Raw genomic sequence first — 14611 nt, forward strand, 5'->3', positions numbered from 1 at the left:
AAAAATAAAATTAAAACAAAAGCTTCAGGGTAGAGCCCTGAAGAATCCCAATCAATATCTTTGCATTTGTTGAGCTACTACTGTCTCCTCTTCCTTTTATTTACGCCGACAAAGAAAACCCCACCCAATGAACAACAAGGCTCGCCGAACGCTATGTTTCCACCTCTAATATTATATTCACGTGAAGTACTATCAAAAGGGTTTTGGAAGTCCAAGTTCAAAATACCCACCATGTTTCTATCAATCTGGTTTTAAAAAAATCACTGATTCCTCACATAACTTTAGCATTTCAAATTGTTGTCAGCCCACCCCACACCACCCTTTTCCTGTTTCATTTTTAAATCTATTTTTCAGACCATGCCAAAAACGCCGGGGATAAAGTTAAAAAGGGTGGCTTTTCTTCTCCTTTTTTTAATGGGTGTGCGGTTGGTGGCGTGGGGTGGGGTTAAGAAAGGGTGTGCTGCACGGGTACTGTCTGTGTATTTGGAGGGAACGGGTACATGAAGCGGTAAGCGATCCCTTTCACCGTCATTTCCATGCGAGACTACAGGTGAGTGAAGACGTCAATGCTGTGTCTGGGACTTACACACGGGTTCAGAGTTGGGGTAAAGTCTTTTTCTTTTAGAGTATCCCGATCTATCAAGGATCTGTCCGGACGGCCATTTTCGTGCATAGATGATACGATGTTACCACCATAAGCTGTAACTCGGTCTCAGTGGTTTTCGACTTTTTTTTTTAGGGTTACTGTACTCGGTTTTGATACAGATTCAATCGCTCAAAGAAACGTGCAGGCTTAGTGCTAGGTCCCAAAAAGCATCTACAATGAAGTGCTCATTCAGTCAGCGCCAAGCATATAGCCGCTCTTTCCATTTTTTTGCCCCGAAAGCCATGAAAAGGTAAACAAAAATGTGGCGGCTTTAGACGATAAAGTGTCCGTAAGTGTCTGTGACATAGGGGTCATTTCGCGTCGCATTTTGTCTAAATCTCGATTGGAAGCATCGATTACATGCAAAATGTAATTTTCTCATAAGCACGGGCTGCAAAACGCGCGAATTTTTGTTTTGTTTTGTTAAGTCCCAGAAGTTAGGATACAAAAATTGGACACTTCCCAGGGTAGGGGTCCATTAGCGGCAATATCCTCAGTTTTACCCCACAAGACGGAATGAGCAGTGTTGACAAGGCGTGGACGTTCACCCCGTCAGTCACAGAGGAGCGGAGGGGAAGAAATGTGGATGTTGACGCATTAGCGATCTTTGCAGCGCTAAGTTTGCGTAGAGTCAAGAACGCTCTGAAGTCTCTGTAAGCAGCGCTGACTTAGGAAAATTCTTAGTGCTAAGCAAACTTAGCACTGCTAAAAAATTATCATGCAACTCACCCCGGGTTCAGAAGTTGAGGCGAAGCTAAACAACCGCAGCCTAAAAGATTCTTCGCGACCCGCCATTTATTATACTTGTACAAATGTCAGACGCTCTGAACGGAAAGCTGAACAGCGTTTACTCGTGTTTCATTTCATTGACACTGAAATGATAAATTGTTACAAAGGGTAGACCTCATCCACTTTTCGTTCACAGGTATGAAGATAGTGTGCATATGGAACAAAAGAAAACGTCAGAATGAAAGAATGCGTTGTTTTTGTTGTTTGTTTTATTTTCCTAATGAAATTGATCTTGGCCTGGTGGTTTTATGCTGTATTTGAAAAAAAAGTCTAAACTCGTTCCGTCTCAACCGTATCCCCACGAAGTTCGCAGTGGGGACAGGAAATGTATATGCATTAAAGATGTAAACTGGAGAGTTGGAGACGCCGTGCTTAGGGCCTGTTGGACTTCAAGTGTTCACCAGTGATCAGGGTTCGAGGCCCCGTTTCGGCATGGTGCTGTGTCTTTGGGAAAGGCACTTCATTCCGATTTTCATCACTCCACCCAGGTGTGAATGGCTACCCGACTTCCGGCAGGGAAGGTTAAAACGGCGGAAAGAGAGAAATGGGCCCCACATTCCTATGCTGGGACCTATACACAGTGGATATGAATTCACTCTCTAGAAGGCTGTTAAGACTATGGGACTTTTCATTAAACTATAAAAAAGGAAGAAGAAAAAAATAAAAACAAAAACAAATAGGACTTAAGTGCAGCTCTAAGACGGAACAAGGCGCTATTTGCGCATTAGTAAGAATTAAGTTTTGAGGTTACGCAACGTCGGGATTTGAGCTATATTCAGTTGATTTTGGAATATGCAGCTGACGATTAAAATTTTGACATAAAGTGGATCTCATCATATGAATAGGAGAGAGAGAGAGAGAGAGAGAGAGAGAGAGAGAGAGAGAGAAAATCAGCATTACCAACTGAGCAACAGATTATTTTTACAAGCATAATTGTCAATATTTGTACAACGAAAAGCCAGAGATGTAGAGAGGGTATGGGTGGAGCGAGTGAACGGCTTTTTTGTTTAAAATTCTAACATATTTCTACCTGTGGTCACTGGCGTGTAGCGAATAGCGACCCAGAGCCGACACAAGACCTTGACCTCGGGACGACCTGTATCAGAGTGTGATCTCTACTGACCGCAACATGACCGGAAGCGTGATGTTTGTTCTACTGCTGGCTCTTGTGCCGGTGACAGGTGTGTAGATTGTGTCTGTCTACCAGTCATGTCTAGTTCTGATTATGTGTGGGTCTTTTCTCATTCTTTCTTTCTCTTTTTCTTTCTTTCTATCCACTTGTTTGTTTTTGCCCTTACTTTTTGTTCCGTCTGTCTTCTTGTGCGCGTGTGTGTACTTTCGTCTGTAAAACTGCATCTTTAATACTACACAAATGCGCACACACGCAAAAGCACACACACACACACACACACACACACACACACACACACACACACAGGGAATTGTATATTTGAGATCGTCCGCTGTAGAGGCGTCCTGTAACTTTGTCGCCCAGCTTTCCACAGCCGTCAATACCACCCCACCCTCCCCTTCCATGACATTGGCACGGCCCTTGCTGACTTGGTTTGCTGCCAAGTGCCAACGGCGTGGCGAGATCACTGGCGTGCGTCGGATGTGGGATAGTCGGTCGTTTTCGACTGTGACCACCAGAACCAGAACAGCAGGCAGCTGCTGTCCCGACTAACTCGGCTAGAATTCGATTATAGTGGAGAGTGTCTTGCCCAAGCTACATCCCGACTCTCTCGGCCAAGAGGGTTTTAGGACAGTCGGCGGTGGGATGGTTCCCAAAGGCCAACTAGCCCCCAAGGCTGCAGCACTAAGAGCCAGTGCAATTTTGCCTCTCAGTCTGAGATGTGGCCTGATGCTTACACACTCTGCCTCGGAAGTGAGAGAATCTGGGGGTGCGGGATCGAATCCCACAGTCGCCAGAATTTTCTCGCACTTCACTAGACCTGGAGCTGTGGTCTGTACGCTTGTCTTTTGGATGAGACGATAAAGCTACGTCACATGTGTAACATGCGCTCAGCTCACGTAAAAAAACAGGCAACAAGGGGATGTCCTAGGCAAAATCATGAAGAAAACATTACTCTACTATACATGTGTGTGTGCGCGAGACTGAAGCATGACTGAATGGCAAAGGAAACGAAATGAGCGTATAAAGAAAGGCAGCTGTCAGCTACCCAGGTAGGTAGCCTGTTGTGCAAATGCCTCCTTGTTTGTAAAGTGCTCAGAGTTGTATGATGATAATGATGATAATCATCATCATCATTGTTATATCAGCATCGTCATTATGTGCATTTGAAGAGCACCCTTTATGTCTGAAAGTTCAGACTGCTTTACACGAAAGAAAAAAATTACAAATTACATAACCACTTATGACCACCCTCCCTCTCTCTCTCCGTCCCCACTCCTCCTCTCATTCATACATGCAACGTGAGTTGGGAGGCATGGAGCTGTGTTGGAAAAGTAGGAAACCAAGAGTGCCCACAGATAGGTTCTGGAAAGAGCCTCATACAACAATGAGAGAGGTGTGTGTGTCACCACAGACATGTTCTGGAAAGAGCCTCATACAACAATGAGAGAGGTGTGTGTGTCACCACAGACATGTTCTGGAAAGAGCCTCATACAACAATGAGAGAGGTATGTGTGTCACCACAGACATGTTCTGGAAAGAGCCTCATACAACAATGAGAGAGGTATGTGTGTCACCACAGACATGTTCTGGAAAGAGCCTCATACAACAATGAGAGAGGTATGTGTGTCACCACAGACATGTTCTGGAAAGAGCCTCATACAACAATGAGAGAGGTATGTGTGTCACCACAGACATGTTCTGGAAAGAGCCTCATACAACAATGAGAGAGGTATGTGTGTCACCACAGATAGGTTCTGGAAAGAGCCTCATACAACAATGAGAGAGGTATGTGTGTCACCACAGACATGTTCTGGAAAGAGCCTCATACAACAATGAGAGAGGTATGTGTGTCACCACAGACATGGAGGAAAAGGAACACTGTCTGCGTTGCAACAACATTGAAGGAGGAGAATAAGTGTTTTTGCTGAGAGGACAGGATGAATTTCAAAGTTATCATGGATGTAGAGGAAAGAAAAATAAGTGTCTAAGCTACCATGGAAAAAGAACAAATAAAGATGAGTTACCACGGGTATAGAGGAAAGAAACAGTATCTAAATTACCATGCATATAGAGGAAATACAGATGAGTGTCTAAGTCACCATGATATAGAGGAGAGAAAACTGAGTGTCTAAGTTTCAGTGGATACAGAACAAGGAAAGAAGAGTGTCTAAATTATCATGGATATAGAACAAAGAAAGATGAGTATTTAAGTCACCACGAACAGTAAAAAAAAAAAAAAAAAAAAAGATCAGTATCTAAGTTATCTTGGGTAGAGAGGAAGAGTGTCTATATTACCATGGATATAGAACAAAGAAAGATGAGTGTCTTAAGTTACCACGAACCTAAAGGAAAACTTGTCATCTAATTCATCATGGATATAGAGCAAAGATAGTGTCTAAGTTACCATTAATATAAAGTTAATAATGGTGTTTGAGTCACCATGGGCGCAGAGGAAAGATGAGTGTCTAAGTTACCATGGATATAGAGAAATGAAAGATGAGTGTCTGTGTTACCATGGATATAGAGGACAGAAAGATGAGTGTCTAAGTTACCATGGATATAGAGGACAGAAAGACGAGTGTCTAAGTTACCATGGATACAGAGGAAAGATAGTGTCTAAGTTACCATGGATATAGAGGAAAGATAGTGTCTCAGTCACCACACAGAGAACCAGGGAAGGTCAACCGTACGGAGGACAGGAGGAGGAGTATAAGCGAATGTACTATGATTATAGGATTTAACTGTGTGCCACAACACGAAGAATCTCCTTTTAAGGACAATGAATTATCTTGTGATTGTGATCTTTTGAAGTGTTGGGTGATAGTTGGGTTGTCGTGTGCGTGTGCGTGTGTGTGTGTTTCGTTTTTTTGTTTTTTTAAGCAACTAGTTATCATTATTACCCCCGAAAACCGAGTATGGCTGCCCACATGGCGAGGGTAAAAACGGTCATACACGTAAAAGCCCACTCGTGTACAGACGAGTGAACTTGGGAGTTGCAGCCCACGAACGAAGATGATAATTATCATCATCATCATGATTCTGCGACGATTCAAGCGATGCAGAAAGCTTTACATACGACAGGAAGCGTCCTCAGTTTCGTAACCCTGGTGATACAAAATATGACTTGCTCGTGCAGTGACGTCAGAGTGGACGAAAGAATGCTACTCCTGTGAGTATAACAGTGGTGGCTGGGAGAACAACTGGGCGTGCAAGGACCAAGTCTGGGAAGTGCCCACCGTAAACTGCACCACCCAGTGCTACACCACTGTCGGCATAAATCGAGGTATGCTTTCCTGTCTATATTTTAGAGACGAGTAGGACAATATGATTAAGAGTTCATATCACGTCTTTTACGCCAGCGACATGAGTACATGATTAAGAGTTCATTTTATGCCAGCGACATAAGTACATGATTAAGAGTTCATTTTATGCCAGCGACATAAGTACATGATTAAGAGTTCATTTTACGCCAGCGACGTAAGTACATGATTAAGAGTTCATTTTACGCCAGCGACATGAGTACATGATTAAGAGTTCATTTTACGCCAGCGACATGAGTACATGATTAAGAGTTCATTTTATGCCAGCGACATAAGTACATGATTAAGAGTTCATTTTACGCCAACGACACGAGTACATGATTAAGAGTTCATTTTACGCCAGCGACATGAGTACATGATTAAGAATGCACAATCCGTCGTATACTTCACGGTTTTTATGTGTCTATATTATAGTTGTATTTGTATTCCTTTTTATCACAACAGATCTCTCGATCTCTCTCTCTCTCTCTCTCTCATATATATATATATATATATATATATATAATTATATATACGGCAGTGTTTCTCTTCCCCTTTTGATCAATATGTTGTGTGTATATAAACAGAGAAGTTTGTATCTGTTAGCACATTGGTTATTTTATGTACTCGGTGAGATCAGTGCATGATTAAAAATGCATAGTGCGTCTTGAGTGACACCGGTTCGTGAATAAGAATGCATAATGCGTCTTGAGTGACACCGGTTCGTGAATAAGAATGCATAATGCGTCTTGAGTGACACCGGCTCGTGAATAAGAATGCATAATGCGTCTTGAGTGACACCGGTTCGTGAATAAGAATGCATAATGCGTCTTGAGTGACACCGGTTCATGAATAAGAATGCATAATGCGTCTTGAGTGACACCGGTTCGTGAATAAGAATGCATAATGCGTCTTGAGTGACACCGGCTCGTGAATAAGAATGCATAATGCATCTTTTACTTCATTCTTTTACTTAAGTAGTGACAGTGTCTTAAGAATGTACAAAGCGTCTTTTACTTCATTGACAGTATAATCAGGTATGCGTAATGCGGGTTTTCATGCCATGCCACAGAACGCCTCAAAGCACTGTTTATATTGAATGTGAACAAAGTCCAGTATAGTCACGTCGACGTTCACGTTCTCTTTAAAAGAAGTTCATATCTGTATTTATTGCAAGCCGCACGTATCTATCGTTAATTGTAAGCCGTGCCCGCACTCCACTTCACACCCCCAGACCTACACTTTTTTTCCTTCGTTTTTTAATCGCTTTTGTTGTGTCCGGTCTCTGTTCCCGTCTCAAAATCCTTTCCCTTTAATCCCCTCCCCGCCTGGTGTGTGCGTCTGTCATTAATTTTCTAGAGCCGATATCTTTTGTTGATTGGTTATTTCCCAAGTAGTTATTGCCGTAATAATAATAATTATTGTTATTATTACTGTTGTTGCTATATTTTTTTTTATTACTATCATGGTTATTTTTCTTTATTTTGGCATGTATTTTGCTCGAATAATTCGTGTGCACCATCCATGCGTGCGTTCGTGCGTGCGTGTGTGTGTTTGTTTTCTCGTTTTTTTCTGTGTGCTGGAAGATAAAGAAGTTTTCATGGTAAAGCGCGGCTGCTACGACATGGACCAATACCTGCAGGAGGGCTGTGCGGTTTTCTCTGACTATTACCGGTGCCACCGCCGCTGTGATTGGCCTCTCTGCAACACCCAGGACCCGATGAGCACTGTGACCGCGGGCCACGCTCCCCTCCGCTTGTCTCCCCTGGCTGCCCTGCTGCTGCCGATGGGGCCGCTGCTGCTGCTGCTTCGTCACCTGCTGCCCTGAAGAGCAAACAAAAAAATCCACGCTTTTTCCAGTTATATATATTTTTTTTTTTTTTTTTTTTTTTTGCTCTCTCTCTCTCTCTCTCCTGTATCCGACCCTCTTTATGCTTGCTCTGTGCATCTGTCTGTTATGCCTTTGTAGCTTTGTAGTTCAAGTAGATAAGAGTGCTGTTGTGTTCGTATTATTCAGAAAGTTCAGAAATGTCGCACTACTCTTCTTTGTGGGTTTCCTGGGAATCCAACTTTCTAGGCTTGGAATCCGTGCCCTGCCCACTTGGGGTTCTGCAGGTCGTCAGTGGTAAGGAGGAGGTAGGGGTGGATGGAAGGAGGTAGGGAAAGTGGGTGGTTATAGGTGGAGGAGTTCGTTCTTTAGCCTTGTATTGATGACAGTGATTCTCTTCCTCATTTGATCAATATGTTGTGTGTATATAAACAGAGATATTTGTATCTGTTAGCACTTAGGGGTTTTTTTAAGTAGCAATTAACGTGTTTTTGTTCATTTTTCTTTCACTTTTCCCCCAAGCAAATCATGTTATTGTGGGTCACTTCTGCAATTTCAAAGAGCATTTGCAAGTTAAATTCCTGTCTGTGTCTTTCATTTTTGAATCTTTGTATGGATTGGTGAGTATTAGCTATCAAATTGTGGGCTTCTAAGGCTATATTTAAAGAGGAATGTCTTTTACCTGAGTTAATATTGCTGAATACATATGGTCAGTTTCGTTATAACGAAAATGTTTATAAAAAGAAAATAAGGGAAATGTTTTGTGGGTTTTTTTTTTAACGAAATTGCTTGGATATAACCGATCTTGGAGTTGCTTTTTGTTCTGAGTAAATCAGTAAAATCTGTTTTGTAATTCACAGTGTGGTCTGACAGCTCTTGACAGGTTCATGGTTTGCTCTCTGTCTTTGTTCCTTTCCATGTCAGTCTGATTCTGTACGCGAGAGTGTGTGTGTGTGTGTGTGTGTGTGTGTGTGCGCGCGCGCGCGCCCGCACGTGCAGCAATTGTTCACTGATAAAGACATAGCGCACCGTGCTAAGGTCACCCTTCATGACATGAACATGCAGATGAAACTGCGCAGGTTAAACACCCTGTGCTGATATCAGTGGGGGCATAACAAACTCAAAACGCCCACACGATTTGTCACTGTCAACGAAAATCCTACTTCCGTTTTCGAATGATAATTATAATAGTGATGATAGTGGTGATTGTAATAGTGGTAGTAGAAGTGGTAGTAGTAGTATTTAATTCCTACAGCACTTTTGATTATTAAACATGTTCAGTTGCGCTGTACAATGCACACACAAAAAAGTAAAAAGACCCGAGCAAAAGAAAAAAAAAGTAACGATAAAAACCAGACGAAAAGACACGAGCAAAAGAAAAAAAAAACAAAAGCAGACGCTGTACAATGCACACACACACACACACACACACACACACACACACACACACACACACAAATAAAAAGATACGAGCAAAAGAAAAAAAATAGTAACAATCAAAACCAAACGCTGTACAATGCATACCAAAAAATATAAATAAATAAATAAGACACGAGCAAAAGAAAAAAAAGTAACGATAAAAACCAGACAAAAAAGACGAGGACCACGCAACTTCAAGCCCGCTGGGGAAAGGGCCGCAACTCAACCTGTGTAGATCAGCAGCCGATGTGCACCGCTGATATCCACGGCAGGGAACAGGTCGCTGAAAGCAGCAGCTTGCTTTCCTCGCCTCATCCACGACACAGGCTGCCACCACGCACTGTCCAGCCATCCCTGTCCTGTGCCAGTCACTCCAACTGTCCACAGGTGTGGCCTGTCCTCTACATGTCTGTCCCCAGGTGTGGCCTGTCCTCTACATGTCTGTCCCCAGGTGTGGCCTGTCCTCTACATGTCTGTCCCCAGGTGTGGCCTGTCCTCTTCATGTCCGCCTCCAGGTGTGGCCTGTCCTCCACATGTCTGTCTCCAGGTGCACCGTCTGCATTTTCACGTCATCAGGACCTGGGAAATAGAAGATGGACGGATGAAAGATGAACCATCTGCATTGTCACGTCATCGGGACCTGGAAAATAGAAGATGAACCATCTGCATTGTCACGTCATCGGGACCTGGGAAATAGAAGATGGACGGATGAAAGATGAACCATCTGCATTGTCACGTCATCGGGACCTGGAAAATAGAAGGAAGATGAACCATCTGCATTGTCACGTCATCGGACCTGGGAAAATGGAAGGATGGAAGATGAACCATCTGCATTGTCACGTCATCAGAATCTCGGAAATAGAAGATGGAAGGGTGGAAGATGGACCATCTGCATTGTCACGTTATCGGGACCTGGGAAACAAGATGGAAGGATGAAAGATGGACCATCTGCATTGTCACGTTATCGGGACCTGGGAAACAAGATGGAAGGATGAAAGATGAACCATCTGCATTGTCACGTCATCAGGACCTGGGAAAATGAAAGGATGGAAGATGGACCATCTGCATTGTCACGTCATCAGGACCTGGGAAACAAGATGGAAGGATGGAAGATGAACCATCTGCATCGTCACGTCATCAGGACCTGGGAAAATGGAAGGATGGCAGGAGTGCGAGTCTGTCCGTGTGTTCAAATTATTTATCTATTCATTTATAAACGTAATGTCATTATTCATATTATCATTCACATTATCTTCTTTCCTTTTCCCTTATATATATATATATATATATATATATATATATATATATATATATATATATATTTGCTTATTCATCCATTCATTCATTTCTTATTTCATTTCATTTCCCCTCAAGTCAAAGCTTGACAAAGTGCGTCGGGTTACGCTGCTGTCAGGCATCTGCTAAATAGATGTGGTATAGCTTATAAAAATTTATTTTCCAAATGCACTGACGTTTTCTTGAAGAAAGATTCGATATCAAAGTTCAAAATTCACAAGACATGTTACAGCATTCATATCTACATTGAACTGTATGATATGAATAATATTGATTCAACCCTATTTGTTCAGGATGGCTGTTTCAATGGGTAACAGACTGTACAAAGGTGTGAAATACTGACCGTGTTGTCTAGCCAGGTGGCGACGTAGTGCAGGGCGTTGTCTGCCGCTGTTGCAGAAGCTGAGCCAGTAAGAGTTGTCAGACTGGTCAGTTTTTATGGTGGATGGCTGACTACTTCATAAGTGGTTGCTGTCTCTGCCGTTGTTGTTGAACACAGTTGTGTGTAACAAGTATCGTCTGCTACAAGCATGACTCACATCAGTCTCTGGGTAAATGACGCCCCATTTTACCATCTAGTTTTATATTTTTAAAGTTATGAAAATTGAGTATTTTGTTAAACTAATAACATGTAGAGCCACGTACAAGTACTTCTAAACGTCGCATGAAGTGAAAAGGACTTCATTTTGAGAAAAGCCACGACTGGAAATTTTCACGTTTCATCAAGGGTATTAACTCTCATGGTGCATTATTTTTAACTGAAAAAAGAATTGGCGATTCCGATTGATTTTGTTGATATTTTTATGGCAGTTTGGGGCATAATACAGTAAGTGATGAGGCGTTCACAAATCTTTCTCTGAATATTTAACGGTCTCCTCCAACTTTCCATCACATGTTATCGTGTATTGTCGAGAATATTGGATTGAACGGGCAGGTCAACTATTTGAAACAAAATGTCGTCCTTCGCGGTCGCGAGAACATGAGCACGCGCTTTGAAGACTAAGTGGTGGTAAAGTGGTGGCCGTGTTGATCATCAGGATGAGACAAACTCAGGTCGGTGTGCAGCACACACTTAGGGAACGTAAAAGAACGCACGGGAACAAAAGGTTTGTCCCAGCCACAATTATGCAGAAAATCACTTTGATAATAAAACAAAAACATGCAGACAGAAAATGGAAAATGAAGTGGCATTGTACTGTAGCGACACGCTCTCCCCGGGGAGAGCACTCCTAATTTTACACAGAAATTCGTTGTGGGAAAACAGTACTGTGGCGACACGCTCTCCCCGGGGAGAGCACTCCTAATTTTACACAGAAATCCGTTGTGGCAAAAATAACAGTACTATGGCGACACGCTCTCCCCGGGGAGAGCACTCCTAATTTTACACAAATTCGTTGTGGGAAAAACAACAGTACAATACGCGAGACCAGAGTTTTTCTCTCCCTTCCTGTAGACCTTTATTTCTCTGCGTTCTAGTCTTTCGGATAAAACGATAAACCGAGTCTCGTGTGCAGCACATAACTGCACCCACGGCAGGGAAAATGTCCCGGTCAACACTGACAGAAAACTAAAGCACCTGCAGACAGTTTGAAAAATTGAGAGGCGCTGTACTGTGACGACACGCTCTCCACTGGGACAGCAGCTCAAATTTCACACAATGAAATCTGTCGTGGCAAAAAGTAAAACAAAATAGGCAAGGCCTTCAAGACTCGCTTGTGATACACTTTAAAAAAATCCAAGCTTTTTATGTATTGAGTATAATTTCAAAATGTAATGTTTAAGATGAGAAAGAGCAGTTTAAAGCAAATTAAGTCCCCGGGCATTAATTACAGAGTAATTTCCCTTTTTTACTACCTCTGCACCAAAACGTTTGCAAAATAAATAAAACTTCCATCCTTAACAAAAGAAGTTCCTGTTTGAACAAAAAATGATAATGACTGCTCTTCTTGTTGGGTCAGAATATCAGATCAAAGTGTCAAGTTCAGAGAATAAATATATATATATATATATATATATATATATATAAACAGTAAATGCAGTTTGCATATAATTAGGCTTCATTTTTTATTTTTTGTGCCCATCCCAGAGGTGCAATATTGTTTTAAACAAGATGACTGGAAAGAACTGAATTTTTCCTATTTTTATGCCTAATTTGGCGTCAACTGACAAAGTATTTGCAGAGAAAATGTCAATGTTAAAGTTTACCACGGACACAGACACACACAGATAACCGAACACCGGGTTAAAACATACTCACTTTGTTTACACAAGTGAGTCAACAATATCAATATAGTACAATATACAGATCGGGATTTGATCTCCCTCCTACACTCACGGTTAACTCCACTGAACCTAAAATGGTGGTATGGGTGTTGTCATTCACATGATGTAACCTGGGCAAGGCACTCTCCACTATAATCAAATTCTAGCCCAGATTTCTAGTCGGGACGGCAGGTACCGCCTCTGCCGTTCTGATGGTCATAGTCGAACATGACTATCAATGTTCCATGTGCAGCAAGCACCTGGCGCACGAAAAAGAAACCACGGCGACAAAAGGGTTGTCAAGACAAAATTCTGTAGAAAATCACTTTCAAAGTAAACCATCTAATATACATGCAGACAGGAAAAAGGGATAATTGTGCACAATGGAAATGTACTGGCTACATGGAGAGGAAGGTGGAAGAATGGTTAAGACGCTCATAATAATTTGATGCCAATACAGAGACTCCGTGGGGGTGTGGGTTCGATTCCCGCTCGCGCCCTTTCTCCCAAGTTTGTCTGGAAAATCAAACTGAGCGCGTAGTCTTTCGAATGAGACGATAAACCAAGGTCCCATGTGCAGCAAGCGCTTCGAGCATGAAAAAGAAACCACAGCGACAAACGGGTTGTCATGGGCGAAATTCTGTAGAAAATCACTTTGATACATATTAACACACTTGCAGACAGAAAAAAGGGATGGAGCTGTACTATGTCAAAGCACTGGCCACGTAAACATCCCGAATTTCACAGCAATCTGTCGTGAGAAAAATACAATACAATACAATACAATACAATACAATACTCAGGCCGGTATTTTTACCCCATCCCCAACCCCTCCAATAGACAGACCTTCAGTGGTGCTCTGGGTGCTGGTCATTTGATTAAAACAATAAACCGAGGTCCCATGTACAACATGCACCTAGCGCACGTAAAAGAACCCATGGCAGCAAAAGATTTGTCCCGGGCAAACAGTTTCAAAACGAAAAAGTGGCGCTGGACTGTGGTGACGTGCTCTCCCTGTGGAGAGCAGCCCCACTTCAAAAGAGAAAACCGTTTTGACAAGAAACATGCAATATGCTCACCGGAATTTTTTTATATACCCCCTCCACTCGACCTTGAGCAGTGGGCTGGGCACTAGTCACTCAGATGAGGCTATGAACGGTGGTCCCTTGTGCAGCGCAAGTTTAAGAACCCACGGCGACAGAACGTTATTAATACACGGGTGTCGGTACACTGTGGCGATGCACTTTCCCCAGGGAAAGCAACCGGAATTCCACAGAGAAATAACCAATGCGCCTCAAAGAGAACTCAGGAAATGACTAAAGCGCTAAAAATAAAACTCGGGAAATGACTAAAGCGTGACAAAGAAAACTCGGAAATTGACCAAAGCGCTACAAAATAAACTCGGAAAGTGACCGAAAGTGACAAAGTCGGGATTGACTAAAAGCTCAAGAAAGAAAACTCGGGAAATGACCAAAGCGCAACGAAGAAAACTCGGAAAATGACTAAAGCGCAACGAAGAAAACTCGGGAAATGACTAAAGCGCGACGAGAAAACTCGGGAAATGACCAAAGCGCGACGAGAAAACTCGGGAAATGACCAAAGCGCGACGAGAAAACTCGGGAATTGACCGATTTTGACAAAACTCCGGAAATAACCGAAATCATGACAATGAACTCGGGAAATACCAAAAGTGCCACAAAGTAAAGTCGGGAAGTGAACAATGCGCGACAATGAAAACTCGGGAATTGACCAAAAGCGCCACAAACTCGGAAAACGACAAAAACGCGACAAAGAAAACTCGGGAAATGAAGCTCGACAAAGAACGCGACTGGCCTCCATGGCCCCCACCGCCAACATTCAGATTCCCCTCTGCTCCAGAGGAGAGACAGGGGTGAGAGGGTGAGAGGGGGAGCGGTGAGAAGGGAGATGGATGTGGG

The 14611-nt window shown here is 42.7% G+C and overlaps 1 protein-coding gene across 2 annotated transcripts; it reads left to right on the forward strand.

Annotated features, from left to right (window-relative positions):
• The first annotated feature begins 443 nt into the window (after positions 1 to 443).
• Positions 444 to 8550, forward strand: LOC143290374 (uncharacterized). Of its 2 annotated transcripts, none has more exons than XM_076599753.1 (4): positions 444 to 550; positions 2486 to 2616; positions 5707 to 5853; positions 7456 to 8550. In XM_076599753.1, exons 2-4 carry the CDS (start codon positions 2565 to 2567, stop codon positions 7695 to 7697), a joined length of 441 nt encoding a protein of 146 aa, XP_076455868.1. In that variant the 5' UTR covers positions 444 to 550; positions 2486 to 2564; the 3' UTR covers positions 7698 to 8550. The 2 variants fall into 2 exon arrangements, with proteins under 2 accessions (XP_076455868.1, XP_076455869.1); XM_076599754.1 differs by lacking the exon at positions 444 to 550 and adding an exon at positions 583 to 605.
• The last annotated feature ends 6061 nt before the right edge of the window (positions 8551 to 14611 follow it).

The sequence above is a fragment of the Babylonia areolata genome, chromosome 15 (genome assembly GCF_041734735.1).
Source record: "Babylonia areolata isolate BAREFJ2019XMU chromosome 15, ASM4173473v1, whole genome shotgun sequence".
Taxonomy (NCBI): Eukaryota; Metazoa; Mollusca; class Gastropoda; order Neogastropoda; family Buccinidae; genus Babylonia; species Babylonia areolata.